The 17,500-nt window shown below is 47.7% G+C and overlaps 1 protein-coding gene across 4 annotated transcripts in view; it reads right to left on the minus strand.

Annotated features, from left to right (window-relative positions):
* The window catches only part of slc26a5 (solute carrier family 26 member 5), a 37,115-nt gene that overhangs the window by 3,947 nt on the left and 15,668 nt on the right, over window positions 1–17,500 (minus strand). For all 4 annotated transcript variants that reach the window (XM_034074746.2, XM_034074749.2, XM_034074745.2 and 1 more), the window contains 10 exons: window position 17,500; window positions 15,152–15,299; window positions 12,244–12,357; window positions 11,968–12,045; window positions 11,744–11,839; window positions 4,326–4,432; window positions 2,986–3,055; window positions 2,795–2,887; window positions 1,497–1,601; window positions 119–328 (listed from right to left, as the gene is read on the minus strand). The exon at window position 17,500 is cut by the window's right edge and continues 235 nt beyond it. In XM_034074746.2, the coding sequence (XP_033930637.1) occupies window positions 119–328; window positions 1,497–1,601; window positions 2,795–2,887; window positions 2,986–3,055; window positions 4,326–4,432; window positions 11,744–11,839; window positions 11,968–12,045; window positions 12,244–12,357; window positions 15,152–15,299; window position 17,500 (1,022 nt within the window). The remainder of the gene's footprint in view (window positions 1–118; window positions 329–1,496; window positions 1,602–2,794; window positions 2,888–2,985; window positions 3,056–4,325; window positions 4,433–11,743; window positions 11,840–11,967; window positions 12,046–12,243; window positions 12,358–15,151; window positions 15,300–17,499) is intronic.

Below are 17,500 nucleotides of genomic sequence, written 5' to 3' on the forward strand. Positions count from 1 at the left end.
CCAACACAGTTTAGGACAGTAATCCGTCCACACACATGTCAGATATTGAGCCCTGTGAACATCACCATAGAAACCCTGTCGTCGTGGTGAAGTGATATTGGACTCCTGTTCCACTGACCTGTTTGATGGCCTTAGCCCCCACAGAGTCGATGAAGCTGCCGGGCGTCCAGTCCAAAATGATGGAGTGAACGTCGCTGAGACGATAGAGGAAGACGCCGTCTTCCTCTGAGAGCGTCTCGCTGTCTCCGTCCCCCAGCTGGCCGTTGCTCTGCTCCTCAGACACGTGGTTATAGGACAAAACCTCATGGGTCACGCCCTGCTCCTTATGCTGGAACCAATCAGAGAACAGGGATTCAATAGGAAGAAGTCAACAAGCAAACGGGGACCTTATTTAGCTTTTTTTGGGGGTGTCTCCCTTCCCTGTAGTGTTTTCTATAGGTTGTTTGTGCATGTCAACGGTCTGCAAAGGCTAAAATCCCAAAGTTCCGGAACACAGTGACATCACTACGGAACACTCACGCTTCTATTGGATCGCGCTCCAACACATTGTACGTGATTTTGGCTAAAGGGGCGGGACACCTCTAAGCAGGTTGACCAATCACAACAGAGCCGTCCAGCTAACCAATCAGAGCAGACTGGGGTCTGGTTTCAGACAGAGGGTGAAAAGAGGTGCTGCAGCACAGGCAGTATGAGAAAAATAAAGAGCTTTTTGAACATTAAAGCATGGAGACATGAGGAGACACTACATACTGATATACACCTGAACATCAGCAGGAGAGGACTCTTTAAAGTAGAGACACTACATACTGATATACACCTGAACATCAGCAGGAGAGAACTCTTTAAAGTAGAGACACTACATACTGATATACACATGAACATCAGCAGGAGAGGACTCTTTAAAGTAGAGACACTACATACTGATATACACCTGAACATCAGCAGGAGAGGACTCTTTAAAGTGGAGACACTACATACTGATATACATCTGAACATCAGCAGGAGAGGACTCTTTAAAGTAGAGACGCTACATACTGATATACACCTGAACATCAGCAGGAGAGGACTCTTTAAAGTAGAGACGCTACATACTGATATACACCTGAACATCAGCAGGAGAGGACTCTTTAAAGTAGAGACACTACATACTGATATACACCTGAACATCAGCAGGAGAGGACTCTTTAAAGTAGAGACACTACATACTGATATACACCTGAACATCAGCAGGAGAGGACTCTTTAAAGTAGAGACACTACATACTGATATACACCTGAACATCAGCAGGAGAGGACTCTTTAAAGTAGAGACACTACATACTGATATACACCTGAACATCAGCAGGAGAGGACTCTTTAAAGTAGAGACACTACATACTGATATACACCTGAACATCAGCAGGAGAGGACTCTTTAAAGTAGAGACACTACATACTGAGGCAAATGCAAACATGCTGACTGTGCACGTATGCAACAACCAATCAGAGAGGAACTGACCGTGCAGCTGGTCTTCAGTGAAGAGTTGTGGTCGCCCTTCTCCTTCTCCTTCTGCTTCCTCTGGGCTTTCCGTGCAGCTTGAAGGGCCTCAGGGTCTACTCCCGTCTGTAACACAGCATCAGTACTATCAACTAGTGCTAGAATAGATCTGCAAAAACTCTTTAAAATGTTTTAACTAGCTTGAAGTCTAGACAGTGTGTTAACATCATTAATTAATTCCACGGGGCACTTTTTCTTCTATTCTTGGCGAGAACATCATTAAAAGAAATGTATTTATAATTGTTTTATTGTAATAGTTTGTAATGGTTTGTCTACAGTGTGCCTTTTCAATTTTATACCACTTTTATTTTAGGACTTTCGAATTGCGTGCACTTTTGGGCGATCAAAAAATACGTTTCAAAGTGTTTTTTTGTCTCATTGTTTAAATAGTTTTAAAGAGAGAATTGATTGAGCCACTACGTTTTTTTTTTTTTTTTTTTTTTTTTTTAAAAATTGTATTTCTACCGTCAGACTAGTTTTTGTGAGGGAATATCTTGCTTAGGTATTCAACCTTCGACCCAGTTCATCGTTTTCTCTCTTCACCGTCTCTTTCCCACGGAAGGTCTACGGCCTTGAGTATTGCCGCTATCTCTCTTAAGGCGGAGCAGCTTCGGCATTGTTGTTGCCAGTCTGTGACCGAGCACGAGCCGCCATGAGGTAGTTTACTGCTCAGGGACGTAGGTTTCCTGAACTCTATAGATTCAGGATCCATAATGTTTAGTCTCACTGATGAAGAATGTTGATTATTACACTCTGAACTAGTTAAAACCTCGAGCTGCAGAAGAGTTCTTCAGAATTGGTTTGGCAGCCGTCACCACCTGTCTCGTGAATTCTCCGGCCGAAGCTCCAAATAAGCCGTAAGTGTTTGCCGTCAAAGCTCCGGCTCTCCTCGTGCCTCTCTGAGTCCTGACTCCACTTGCTTCAGAAGTCTCCCCCACAGTTTTAACCGTATACAGTCTATGGTTTTAACTCGCTACTTTCTTAATCATATGTGAAATGAAATGAGAAAAAAGGGTTTTGGCTAGACTAGAGTGACTGAAATGTGCAATATAATCTGATGACTAGCAAAGGTACAGTGCATACAATAGAATACATATATCACACCATATACAAAAATATATTGTAATGGGAAGGATGTGAGATATTTGCTGCGATGTGTACCACAAAGTTACTTGTTTGACTTGCTTCGCGCTAACATCAACGCTCCTCAGAGGTGCCACACACACACACACACACACACACACACACACACACACTACCTTCTCCTTGAGGGCGTTCACATACAGGTCGCTGTTTGCAAAGTAGATGGAGGAGTTGGAGTGGAAAATCTTAATCCCCTCGTATTCGACCGCCTGGGAACAAAAGCACAAATCTCCGTGAGTTCAGACCGACAGACAAAAAGGGGAGTTTCTCGATCATGGCTTTGAGTTTCCCGATGTGACGGACCCACCTCTTCGTACTCCTCCACGTCGCAGTACAGCCCGGTGCCGGGGACATGACCCAGGACAGCACTTTTGGGGCTGGAAGAGGAGGAGAAACATCTTGAAACGTCTACAGAACTCGTGACTTGGCCCAAGAGGGGAAATGTACAAGTTCAGAAATAAAAAAGCAGGGGTTCTTTGGATCCAGAGGGCGTATCATGACATTGGAACAGAGGAGACTTTCCTATAAGTATAATACGCTTCTGGGGTTTAAGTTGCATTTGAGTGGATATACATTGAGACAGTGGTTCCTGGACATGCCGTTATGGTCGGTTATCTATTAGCTCGTCCCTGTGCTTATGGATGTGCTTGTCGCATGTTAGTGGGTGTTGAAAAGGGCTGTTAACTGGGCATGAGTGCTGCTATCGTGAGTCAAGGCACATCATTCAGGAAAATTGTCAAGTACATTTCAAATGGTTGCTAAAAAAATATTTTTAAGTATTACAAAGTACATTTGAACTGTGCCTGTGGCTATGTATGCATATATTATTATGTACACTTATTTGTATTTACTTTTGTTTGGCCTTAAGATGGCGATAATTGGATGACCATTTTAGTTTCACTTCATTTCGCTGTAAATAGCATGAAATGATGAGCCGTTTTGTTCCGTTTTAATTTTGTTGTATGTTTCGAGTGTGTGAGGACCCCAGGAAGAATAGCCAACGCTCATGCTAGTGCTAATGGGGATCCTAATAAAGACATAAAGTCTGCTTATGTGTTCTTGTATGTTTTCTTTTAATGCCATCAAACATAAATCTGGCACATTTACATGATGGAAGTTCTCATGTTGATTAATGTCCCGAATATATAAATAGATATACTAAAGTTATAGTATTAGTCAGGGTTCGCGTTATAATCTGAGCTTCATGGGGGATAAATATATCAATAACAGCCGGGTAATAATGTAAATAACGGGTGATATTTATGAGAGAGAGAGAGAGAGAGAGAGAGAGAGAGGGAGAGAGAGAGAGAGAGAGAGAGAGAGAGAGAGAGAGAGGTCCAATAATTGATTGCGCACCCTGGAGGTGAAGTGCAGGCATATTGTCGTTCAAGAGAGAATACGATGCGTGTTTCTTTTGGAAAACATGTTTTTCTTTTTGCCCATTTACCTCCTTAACGTATATATATCTCATTACATTGACACATATTAAAATAATGGTTGTTGGTAACGTGTTGGCGCGGCCCCCACAGACATACGATGTCACTGCTTTCATAGGAGCTCAGACCCCGTTGGCTCCAACTGGAACCCTGCCGGTATAAGTACCCAAAAAGCACACGTTCGGACTGAAGCGCAGCCCGCCATCAGTACCTCTGTGTTCTGTAGATGACGGTGAGGATAGCGAAAGCGAGGGCGACCAGAAGTCCGTAGTCCAGCCCCAGCAGAACGGACGCTACGAAGGCCACGAGCCAGATGGCCTGCGGGAGGAGAGGGAAAACAGGTACAGACATGAAGTGTAGCAGCGCCAGCAGAGCAACAGACACACAACCATTCTGTCAACAGAGAAGGGGAAAACCCAACAAGGAGGTTAAAGGAACGAACAACATCACTGGCAGTTAATAAAGGGGTTTAAAAACCATACCTGGAGTGCTATAAAAGAGCAGTTTGACGTGCGTAAACATTGTTACTTTTTTTATCTGTTTGCTCTTCTGCCCTCCAGCACAGTTCAGTCAAACCAGTTAGAGTCTTGTGTGTGTGTGTGTGTGTGTGTGTGTGTGTGTGTGTGTGTGTGTGTGTGTGTGTGTGTGTGTGTGTGTGTGTGTGTGTGTGTGTGTGTGTGTGTGTGTGGTGTGTGTGTGTGTGTGTGTGTGTGTGTGTGTGTGTGTGTGTGTGTGTGTGTGTGTGTGTGTGTGTGTGTGTGTGTGTGTGTGTGTGTGTGTGTGTGTGTGTGTTAAATTGGATCTCGTCAGCCCTCCGGAAAACAAGTTTCAGGTTCAACAAATACGACAAACAGACTTAAAATATGGCTTCTACCCTAAAGTCAAACACTGAACACACACACAATTAGACAAAATGCAACGGCACGACAAATCATCCTTACATGTATACTTTTGTTCTTATTTGAATCTAATAATAATAATAATAATAATAATAATGCATTTTATTTATGGGCGCCTTTCAAAGGGTTAGGGTTAGTCTAAATAACCCTTAGTTAGTAGGGTTAGTCTAAATAACCCTTAGTTCTATTTCGTCCCTACTGACCGCTGCTTTAGCACTGGATATGTCCATCGCGCGCATGCGCAGCTCGAGTACCAATAACAACAAAGTCACCTGTGACCCACGTGACACCGGCTATATCAGCCGGTATTGTCAGAGGATCTGTTCCTTTCATCTTCTCGCTGCGCGAGGGTACCGTGGCTACGTTTTCGTAGCCTACAGCGTTCAGGCTTGAACGTTTGATCGGAGGGATTTCTCTGCAAACAGCTGGCCGCGTGAAGCTTCGCGACTGACAGTCGGGGCTACGGGTCGTTAGACGCGTCCTCCAGGAGCTGCGCCGGCTGTGCAGAGCCGCGACAGACAGGTTTGTGTCAGCTTGTTGCTGGTGATGGCTGTGTTTCCACACCCGCTCCCAGCCAAGTTGTCCTGATTACCGTCTTATTGTTTATGGCTTAGACTTTCTGGTGACGACAGTGTTCCCGCTTCCTCTCCCATAAAGTTGCCCTTATGCTCTTTTGAAAGTTCTGCTTGTGGCGTTGTGCCCGAGCTATCATTAGCATTTGAGTCCCAGCTTTGGCTGCGTCCCTCATTCGATTTAGTATGGAAAGCCAAGAGTGTCATACTTTAAACCCGTTTTTTGTTTAGATGCAGAAAGTAAGGTAAGTACTTTCTATTTTCTAGAAGCTATTATCTGGTCTTAACATTTGTGTTCTGACTTGGTCGCTTGATTGTTAGCAGCAGCCGCTTGGCTAACACCTTGCTGTTGAGCTTAACTATTAACTCAGGGCAGTGCTCCCGCTCCCTGTAGCATAGGGTGTGATTGCAGTAGCGCTAGATCGTTGTATTACTGCTCCTAGTACTAGACTCCTAGCACTAGGATGATCTGCAGAGAACATCTTCACGGCGGGTGCTGTGTGCTCGGCATGTGCGGTTACTACTGTAACCAGACACGGTTCTATGCGGGCTGTTCTCTTTCTTAGAAGCTAATTATCTGGTCTTAACATTGTGTTCTGACTTGGTTGCTTGATTGTTAGCAGCAGCCGCTTGGCTAACACCTTGCATGTACGGTTAAGCTTCATTATTTAACTCAGCCAGTGAGGGCAGTGCTCTCGCTGCTGCTCCCGGTAAACGCATGATATGGTTGCAGTAGCGCTATATCGTTGTATTTACTGCTCCTAGTACTAGACTCCTAGCACTAGGACGATATGCAGAGAACAATCTTCACTGTGTGTGCCGTGTGCTCTGCATGTATGGCCATTAAGGAGGATTTCATCCTCCCAATATTATATTGTCTAGTGGGCAGCCGTTGGCTGACACTTTTAGGCACCGGCCACAGTTACTATTGTAACTAAGGTCCTAAGCCGTCAGTACTGGCCATAATTACTACTGTAACTACGGTTCCAAGCTGTGTAAGTACTGGCCATAGTTAATACTGTAACTACGGGGTTAAGCCTTAAGTACTGGCCATAGTTACTACTGTAACTACGGTTCCAAGCCGTGCACGTACTGGCCATAGGCAATACCGTAACTACGGCTCTATGCCGTGTAATGGCCATAGTTACTACTGTAACTACGGTTCTAAACCATGTAAGTACTGGCCATAGTTACTACTGTAACTACGGTTCCAAGCCGTGCAAGTACTGGCCAGAGTTACTACTGTAACTACGGCTCTATGCTGTGTAAGTATCCAAGCCATGCAAGTACTGGCCAGAGTTACGACTAACTACGGTTCTAAGCCGTGTAAGTACTGGCCATAGTTACTACTGTAACTACGGTTAGATGCCGTGTGAGCCCTGGCCATGGCTACTGCTGTAACTACGGCTCTGTGCTATTCTATAGAAGCTAGTTATCTGGTCTTAAACATGTGTGTTATTTGACTTGATCTCGCTTGATCGTTAGCAGCAGCCGCTCGGCTAACGTCTTGCGTATACTGTTAGCTTCTTTATTTTACCCAGCTAGGTGAAGGCAGTGCTCTCGCTCCCGCTCCCTCTACCGGTAATGCGGATGTAGCTACATCCCTTTTTTCTGTTCGGCGAGTAGTAGCACCGCTCTACTCTTCCTGTTCAGCAGGTAGCCGGTGAAGGCTGTGTTCCCGCACCCGCTCCCGGTTACACTGCATTTGGCGTTCGACTCTAACTTAACCAGTGAAGGCAGTGTTCTCGCCCCCGCTCCTGGTAGACGCCAAACTGCCTTGTTTTTTCTGTTAAGCAGGTAGCTGGTGAAGGCTGTGTTCCCGCACCCGCTCCCGGTTACGCTGCATCTGGCATTCGTCTCTAACTCAACCAGTGAAGGCAGTGTTCTCGCCCCCGCTCCTGGTAGACGCCAAACTGCCTTGTTTTTCTGTTAAGCAGGTAGCTGGTGAAGGCTGTGTTCCCGCACCCGCTCCCGGTTACACTGCATCTGGCATTCGTCTCTAACTCAACCAGTGAAGGCAGTGTTCTCGCCCCCGCTCCTGGTAGACGCCAAACTGCCTTGTTTTTCTGTTAAGCAGGTAGCTGGTGAAGGCTGTGTTCCCGCACCCGCTCCCGGTTACACTGCATCTGGCATTCGTCTCTAACTCAACCAGTGAAGGCAGTGTTCTCGCCCCCACTCCTGGTAGACGCCAAACTGCCTTGTTTTTTCTGTTAAGCAGGTAGCTGGTGAAGGCTGTGTTCCCGCACCCGCTCCCGGTTACGCTGCATCTGGCATTCGTCTCTAACTCAACCAGTGAAGGCAGTGTTCTCGCCCCCGCTCCTGGTAGACGCTAAACTGCCTGGTTCCGTTAAGCAGGTAGCTGGTGAAGGCTGTGTTCCCGCACCCGCTCCCGGTTACGCTGCATCTGGCACTCGCCTCTAGCTCAGCCAGTGAAGGCAGTGTTTTCGCCCCCGCTCTTGGTAAACTGCCTTATTTACTAATCCAGCTAGGTGAAGGCAGTGATCTCGCTCCCGCTCCCTCTGCCGTAACGTGGGTGTAATTACATCCCTCTTTCTGTTCGGCGAGTAGCAGCAACGCTCTACTCTTTCCGTTAAGCAGGTAGCTGGTGAAGGCTGTGTTCCCGCACCCGCTCCCGGCTACGCTGCATCTGGCTACCTACAGAATGGTTCATTCATGTAGCGCCTGTAGGGTTTCTCTTGAGCCCGAGGACGGCCACGACCGCTGCCCCTCCTGCCTCGGCCGCTTCTGGCGGTCAGTGGGGACGAAATTCGAGCATCTGAGGGAGGTTCTCACGGTAAACGCCTGCATGAGCTGTAGCTGCATGCCTCGGGTGCTCAGAGTGGCTCGAATCACTGAGGTGGAACGTCTGGCAGCAGCCAACAGACACCTCTCCTTGTCACGTACTCCTCCAGATCAATTCGGCCGTTCCCGGCGACTTGAGGGAGCGATGGCTTTGTGTGCTCCCCCCCAATAGAAGGACTAGAAATAGGCTGTCCTCTAAAGTGGATCGGCGGCATGATGAAGTCGCCTCTTGGCCCTTCAGCCTGGGCCCGGTGTAGGGCCCAGGCGGGCGCCCCTTCGGTTGGCACCCCTCCTTCGGTTGGCGCCCCTCCTTCGGCTGACGCACCTCCTCCGGTTGACGGAGAGTCCTCCGTCGCGTACCAGTCGAGCCAGGGGAGCTGTTTAGATCAGCTGCCCTGGAGGCACTGGAGTGTGCCGCCCAAGCTAGGCAGACCAGGCAGCAGCACTCGGGTCCTCGCAGACCTGTGCCCACTCCCAGCAGGCCCAGGGGCCGCTCTAGCAGCCGCACTCAGCCGCTGGATTACAGGGGTGGTCTGCAGAGGTCTTAGCGGCCCACTCAACCGCCTCCCAATGACTTTCGTGCCCCATGTCGCCCGCCTTCCAGGCGGCCTCGTGCCCCAGAGCCTTACCGGACCCCCCCCAAGAGGCTCCAGGGTCCGGGGGGCTGGGCTCTGAAATCCCGGGGGTGGTCGGCGGCTGCTTTCCCAGCAGCAGCTCAGTTTCTGGGCAGTCTGTACTTCCGTCCCTTGGGTGGTTTTCACCTTAACCCAGGGGTACGGACCGCAGCTCCGGCCCCTAGCCTTCGGCTGGGTCTAATTGACAGTCGTCAGCGATCCGGCAGGGGCCCTACCTCTGGGCCAAGAGTTGTCCGTCCTTTTGTCCAAGGACGCAATCAACCCAGTAAGACCCTCTGCTTAGCCAGGGGGTTCTACTCGGCATACTTTCTCGTGAGCAAGTAAGTCGGCGGATTTCGCCAGATCTTGGACCTCAGAGGAATCAACAGATTCCTGAAGGTGCTGCCATTCTATATGCTGACTACTGCATACGCACAGGTGGAGTGGTTCCCAACCGAGGGATGCCTACTTCCACGTGGGCCGGGCAAGAGGGTGCCTTATATTCAGTTCCTCCGGCCCTTGGGCAGACTGGCAGCTGCCTCGGCCGCTGGGCCCTTAGGCCCGCTGTCGTTGTGCCCCATGCAGATGTGGCTGAACAGCCTTCACTTGGACACCAAGTGGCACAGGCACAGTGAAGTCAGGGTGTCGCAGCATTGCTCCACTCTCCGTCACGCTGGAGGGGCTTATCTCTGGTAGGCGTGCCCATGGGCGCCATCCCATCCCGCCAGGAGACCATCACCATAGGTGCACGTCTCTCAGGGTGGGGTGCAGTGCGGCAGGGCAGGACCGTTCAGGGTCAGTGGTCTGCCCAGCAGAGTGCGCGCCGGGTCAACGTGCTAGAGCTTCGGGCCGTGCAGCTTGCACTCACGCACTTTCTACCCCAACTGGGGGGCAAGAATGTGCGTGTTCTTTGGGGACAGCATGTACATTGTTGCTTAGACAACAGTCCCTTCTAGATAGTGGACGTTCTCACTCCACTCTGAATTGATGTGGCTGCGATTCTGCCCGACATGTTCGGGTCGACGGCGCCACGGCGGGGTGCCACAGGTCGGTGTCCCTCTTTATGAGATGGGCTTTACGGCAGCGTCCCCCTTGCACCCCGAGGGCTCCGGCTTGGGACCTGCCCTTGCTGCCGGATGCCCTATCACCTCCTCCCTTCGAGCCCCTGGCCCAGGTGGGGCTTAGGTGGCTGCCCACAAAGGCAGCATTTCTGCTTGCCATAGCCTCAGGGAAGTGAGTCGGGGAGTTGCATGTCCTCTCCATAAACAATACATGCCCGAGGTGAGACTCTCAGGCGTTGCCCTTTGGGCAAATGTGGCATTCCCGCCCGGGGTCCTTCCACAAACTCACTTCAATCAGCCTGCCCAGCTGGCACGCTTTGACATTCAGGAGTACGGCACATCGAAGTTGCTGTGCCCGGGGGGTGCCCAAAGGGCGTATATCAAGGCTACTGCCTGTATACGGCAGGAGGAGCAACTCTTGAGTTTGCCCTGGCGGCACTAAAGGAGGTTAGGCCCTCTAACCAGTGGCTTCCCCACTGGGTTGTCGATACCATCTCACAGGCTTACGGGGCCAGTGGCCGCCCCCTGCCACCAGGCTGAGATGCCACTCTACAAGGAGCATCTCAACATATTGGGCTGCCCTGAGAGGGGTGCCCCTGGAGACCATCTGCGCCGCGGCGTCGTGGGCGTCTTCTGGCACATTCTCCAGTTGTCATCAGGTCAATGTCGCCACTCCCCATTCTTTGGGCGTGGTCCTTTTGCCGAGCTCCGCTGCTTCCAGTGGTGAGCAAGGGCTTGGATTCTTCATGACATTGTTGGTATAGGTCATCCAGTGCTAAAGCACCGCCTCTGGCGGTCAGTAGGGACGAAATAGAACGATAGTTACGGCTGTAACTACGGTCCCGGATGACCGCCAGAGTTCCCTGTCACTCAGAATTCTTGTGTGCTCGCGAGAAGATTCGGGGAACAGATCCTCTGACAATACCGGCTGATATAGCCGGTGTCACGTGGGTCACAGGTGACTTTGTTGTTATTGGTACTCGAGTTGCGCATGCGCGCGATGGACATATCCAGTGCTAAAGCACCGCCTCTGGCGGTCATCCGGGACTCATAGAACCGTAGTTACAGCCGTAACTATCGTTAGTAGGGTTAGGGTTAGTCTAAATAACCCTTAGTTAGTAGGGTTAGGTTAGTCTTAATCTAAATCTGACTTTGTTATATATTGTAAATAGCCTTTATCGTATTTGTATGTATGTCTGTATATGTGTAGGAATGTATGAGTATCATTTCTTGTTGCTATGTAGAAATGCACATCGTTTTTGTTGTACCTGGTGCAGAGGCATTTAAGGAATTCTGTTCTATCCTATTTAAATAATGAAATATTAGAAATGCTATATCTGGTCCCACTTGGGGTTTAGACGGCTGGCAATAAGAATAGCATCAACTGACATGTTTGGTTTGGGTTATGTGTGTGGTGTTTTCTTATATCTGAGTATTTACTTGTATACTGTCATCATTATTTTTTTTGGTCTATTCCTTATTTTATTGATTTGTTTTTTTAAACGTTACATTTTATTTTTATGACCATTCATTTATTTATTTATCTTTCTGTCGTATGCGTGTCTACTCATTGGGGAATACCGCCTGGAGTGGGAGGGGGGTTTGCGACTTGTATTGACACACTGCATTTGTGAAAGACTGAAAAATAAAGTTGTTCAAATAGGAATATTGACAGACTAACCAGTTCGATCCTGCTGGTCCTCCAGAGAGCGGGAATGTCTCTGATCTGTTTGAACATGCCCAACAGGTTCACCATGATGATGGCCGCCAGCGCCGTCTGTGGCGCCGAGCGGGAGAAAAACACGAGGAGATAAAACAAACGGGAAGCAACAACCAGTGTGTGTGTTTTTAACTGAGTCAGAGAAAACTGGGTAGAAAAATAAAAGTGTCTGCAGCGTCACCCACCTGAGGAAGAGGCTGGAAGACGAAACCGATCGCCACGACTACCAACAGCACCATGAGAGACGACAGCAGCCCTGCGATCTGAACACACACACACACACACACACATCCAAAACTGTGTCAACATCATCCGTTTTTAATTATGCTATTAAAACTCAAATAAGTCAAGTGAGATAAAGTCTTTGTGCGTGTGTGTGTGTGTGTGCGTGCGCGTGTGCGTGTGCGTGTGCGTGTGTGTGCGTGTGCGTGTGCGTGTGTGTGTGTGTGTGTGTGTGTCACCTGTGTTTTTCCACCGGTGCTCTCCTGCACCAGGCTCCTGGACATGGAGCAGGTGATGGCGAAGGTTTGAAAGAAAGAGCTGATGAAGTTACACAGGCCGAGGGCGATCAGCTCCTGAAAGCAAAACCACACACAAAGCATTCAGTGGAGCTACAGTGGAGCTACAGTGGAGCTACAGTAGAGCTACAGTGGAGCTACAGTGGAGCTACAGTAGAGCTACAGTAGAGCTACAGTGGAGCTACAGTAGAGCTACAGTGGAGCTACAGTAGAGCTACAGTGGAGCTACAGTGGAGCTACAGTGGAGCTACAGTAGAGCTACAGTAGAGCTACAGTGGAGCTACAGTAGAGCTAGAGTGGAGCTACAGTGGAGCTACAGTAGAGCTACAGTGGAGCTACAGTAGAGCTACAGTGGAGCTACAGTGGAGCTACAGTGGATCTACAGTGGATCTACAGTGGAGCTACAGTGGAGCTACGTGGAGCTACAGTGGAGCTACAGTGGAGCTACAGTAGAGCTACAGTGGAGCTACAGTAGAGCTACAGTGGAGCTACAGTGGAGCTACAGTAGAGCTACAGTGGAGCTACAGTGGAGCTGCAGTAGAGCTACAGTAGAGCTGCAGTGGAGCTACAGTGGAGCTACAGTAGAGCTACAGTGGAGCTACAGTGGAGCTACAGTAGAGCTGCAGTGGAGCTACAGTGGAGCTACAGTAGAGCTACAGTGGAGCTACAGTGGAGCTACAGTGGAGCTACAGTAGAGCTACAGTGGAGCTACAGTAGAGCTACAGTGGAGCTACAGTGGAGCTACAGTGGAGCTACAGTGGAGCTATGTGAAAACAACCCACAAGAACCAAGAGTGTGTGTGTGAAACAAGGCAGATGTTGACAGTAGAGAACCGAGAGTGAACCACAGTTAACTCTGTTCTCAATTTAAGGCACAAATATATCTAAAATGCACAAATAGATTCAGCATTTGAAACTAGCTAATTTAGACGTGTGAATTTCAGTTTAAGTCGGATCTTGAAAGGATATATTGCTAACATGTATTGGCATCTTCTTTAACCAGTCGAGCCCCCAGGTCTCAGGCTCGATGACATTCCCAGAACAAAAGACTATATCTTCACTTCTAAAATTAATCATCTTTTTTCTCAAAGCAAGGTTACACCTGTGAGTTGGATGTAGAAGATTCAGAATCAATATAGATGTTTTTTATTTTAAAAGTAAATTCAGATTGAACAGTTAAAAATTATAGTGTCCGTCCAAAAAGAAAAACCTTACTTATAGTGAAAACCACCCTTGAATGATGGGATGGTAGACTAAAAGCTTTAGGAATCCAAACTACAACATATAATAAGTAAGTATCCTGTATCAAGATCGATGCAAAACAAGTGACCTTTGACCTTTTTAGAGATTTACACTTCTGGGGTCATTTGGGTGCATTTTCCATATCTCTGGCCTCTCGGTCGATTTTGATGATTGACACCTCTTGTTAACCGTTAGAGCCAATGGAATCGAGGGGAGGTTCCTAAAATCCATCTAAACATTACCCATTGGTGAATGAGTGATGCGTAGCCAGAATGCCCAAACCCGGAAGCTGCCATACACTCTCGTAGCAGCTAATATGAAATCTCCGTTATTGACATCGATGGATTATCAGTAATCATTTCACAGTGACACAGACACATCGGATTGACCTTCAGCAGCGTTTTAATGCCATTGAACACAACTTTTGGAAACAGCAACGGTTACGGCCCGTCCACACAGCAGCTTCGACAGCTTCAAAAACGGTTTCCAACGCGTCTGCCGTCACTTTTCGCCGAACTGCATTGTGGGAAGCAGAGCGGAGCTTTCCTGGCGTCTCAGGCTGCAAAAGTTGAGCAATGTTCAACTTTTGAAGCTTCTGAAGCTTTCGGTGGAAGCGCCAGCCAATCAAATCATACGCCAGTACAAGCTGTAGCCAATCAAACCGCTGCTTGTGTGTCAGGGGCGGGAGTGATTGGTTGTTGGTCGAGCTTCAGACACGCCCAGCTCCAAGCTTTTTTTGAAGCTGTCGTGTGGACGGGCCGTAAGACTTATTTTCAGTTTTGGTCCCGTAAAGCTACGTGGTGTGTTGTCTGGGTTTCGGTTAGGGATCCGATAAGTAATAAGGTATTTATACCATGAGTTCTGTGCTAAGTGTGTTAGCATTTTTTCACTCAGGGCTAATTCAGGGCTTGTTAAATGTTAAGAAGCCCTCAGACACGGTTTCTTGCAAGATGTTGCGGGGGGCTTAACTGGTTAATCCCACCACCTTCTTAAGTCTATGTCCTGCACATTCTCACAGATAAAAAGCCCCGTTAGCATTATATACACACGTTATGAAATCAGGCCAGATATAGTAGCTGGGGAAATGAACGTTCTCTATCCACCCTACTTCCTCTATTGCAGTAAAGGAAACATATTCCTCTCTTCCATGGAGTCTGAGTAACTAGCTTAGTCAGAGTTTCTAAACGTGTTGTGTAAGTTGTTCATATTGTTTACACGGAAATCGGTCAGAGTTCACATGATGGGTTTGAAATCGACGCTGTGGAGAAAAAAGGGTGATTTCTAACACAAGACAAAACAAGGTGTCCTAGGGGAAATTGACGATGATTTAAAGGGGGCCTATTGTGCTAATTTTCAGCTTCATATATTATTGTATATGTGTATACATGTATTTAGTGTCTCTACTGTGACATGTCTCCATGCTTTAATAACCATGGTAACAAAGAAGTCCAATGGAGGCGTTTTAGGCAGGGCGGGAGTGTTTACATGCACAACAACCCCCAAAATATATATTACACAATACAAATATACATAATAGGGCCTCTTTAATTACACTGTCCTACAAAATAGAGTTCTTTCCGCTCGGCAGCCCCCCAGTCGTCCAAACTCACCTGGTTTCCGTCCACTTTGTAGCCGTGCTTCAGGGCGAAGATCTTGGCGAGCGACATGCCCATCGAGAATCCTACAATCGCAACAGCAAAGGAGTCGGTCACCAAATTTGGCAACAGAGAGAAATCTGGAGCGGTGGGAGCGAGAAGCCTGAAGACATGAGAGAGAAATGGTAGTAGGTAAATATCTTTTTGTTGATGTAGAAGAGACATGAAGAAGAGGGGACACATGTTGATGTAGAAGAGACATGAAGAAGAGGGGACACATGTTGATGTAGAAGAGGCATGAAGAAGAGGGGACACATGTTGATGTAGAAGAGACATGAAGAAGAGGGGACACATGTTGATGGAGAAGAGACATGAAGAAGAGGGGACACATGTTGATGGAGAAGAGACATGGAGAAGAGGGGACACATGTTGATGTGGAAGAGACATGGAGAAGAGGGGACACATGTTGATGTAGAGGAGAGATGAGGAAGAGGGGACACATGTTGATGTAGAAGAGACATGAAGAAGAGGGGACACGTGTTGATGTAGAAGAGACATGAAGAAGAGGGGACACATGTTGATGTAGATGAGACATGAAGAAGAGGGGACACATGTTGATGTAGAAGAGACATGGAGAAGAGGGGACACATGTTGATGTAGAGGAGAGATGAGGAAGAGGGGACACGTGTTGATGTAGAAGAGACATGAAGAAGAGGGGACACGTGTTGATGTAGAAGAGACATGAAGAAGAGGGGACACATGTTGATGTAGAAGAGACATGAAGAAGAGGGGACACATGTTGATGTAGAAGAGGCATGAAGAAGAGGGGACACATGTTGATGTAGAAGAGACATGAAGAAGAGAGGACACATGTTGATGTAGAAGAGACATGAGGAAGAGGGGACACATGTTGATGTAGAAGAGACATGAAGAAGAGGGGACACATGTTGATGTAGAAGAGACATGAGGAAGAGGGGACACATGTTGATGTAGAAGAGACATGAAGAAGAGGGGACACATGTTGATGTAGAAGAGACATGAAGAAGAAGGGACACATGTTGATGTAGAAGAGACGTGAAGAAGAGGGGACACATGTTGATGTAGAAGAGACGTGAAGAAGAGGGGACACATGTTGATGTAGAAGAGACATGAGGAAGAGGGGACACATGTTGATGTAGAAGAGACGTGAAGAAGAGGGGACACATGTTGATGTAGAAGAGACATGAAGAAGAGAGGACACATGTTGATGTAGAAGAGACATGAAGAAGAGGGGACACATGTTGATGTAGAAGAGACATGAAGAAGAAGGGACACATGTTGATGTAGAAGAGACGTGAAGAAGAGGGGACACATGTTGATGGAGAAGAGACATGGAGAAGAGGGGACACATGTTGATGTGGAAGAGACATGCAGAAGAGGGGACACATGTTGATGTAGATGAGACATGAAGAAGAGGGGACACATGTTGATGTAGAGGAGAGATGAGGAAGAGGGGACACATGTTGATGTAGAAGAGACATGAAGAAGAGGGGACACATGTTGATGTAGAAGAGACATGAAGAAGAGGGGACACATGTTGATGTAGAAGAGACATGAAGAAGAGGGGACATATGTTGATGTAGAAGAGACATGAAGAAGAGGGGACATATGTTGATGTGGAAGAGACATGAAGAAGAGGGGACACATGTTGATGTAGAAGAGACATGAAGAAGAGGGGACACATGTTGATGTAGAGGAGAGATGAGGAAGAGGGGACACATGTTGATGTAGAAGAGACATGAAGAAGAGGGGACACATGTTGATGTAGAAGAGACATGAAGAAGAGGGGACACATGTTGATGTAGGAGAGACATGGAGAAGAGGGGACACATGTTGATGCAGAAGAGACATGAAGAAGAGGGGACACATGTTGATGTAGAAGAGACGTGAAGAAGAGGGGACACATGTTGATGTAGAAGAGACATGAGGAAGAGGGGACACATGTTGATGTAGAAGAGACGTGAAGAAGAGGGGACACATGTTGATGTAGAAGAGACATGAAGAAGAGGGGACACATGTTGATGTAGAAGAGACATGAAGAAGAGGGGACACATGTTGATGTAGAAGAGACATGGAGAAGAGGGGACACATGTTGATGTAGAGGAGACATGAAGAAGAGGGGACACATGTTGATGTAGAAGAGACATGAGGAAGAGGGGACACATGTTGATGTAGAAGAGACATGAGGAAGAGGGGACACATGTTGATGTAGAAGAGACATGAAGAAGAGGGGACACATGTTGATGTAGAAGAGACATGGAGAAGTGGATTTTGCATAACAGGTGACCTTTAAAGTATTGTCGTATCGTATGTATGTAGTTTACC

This window comes from Pseudochaenichthys georgianus, chromosome 23, assembly GCF_902827115.2.
Source record: "Pseudochaenichthys georgianus chromosome 23, fPseGeo1.2, whole genome shotgun sequence".
Classification (NCBI taxonomy): domain Eukaryota; kingdom Metazoa; phylum Chordata; class Actinopteri; order Perciformes; family Channichthyidae; genus Pseudochaenichthys; species Pseudochaenichthys georgianus.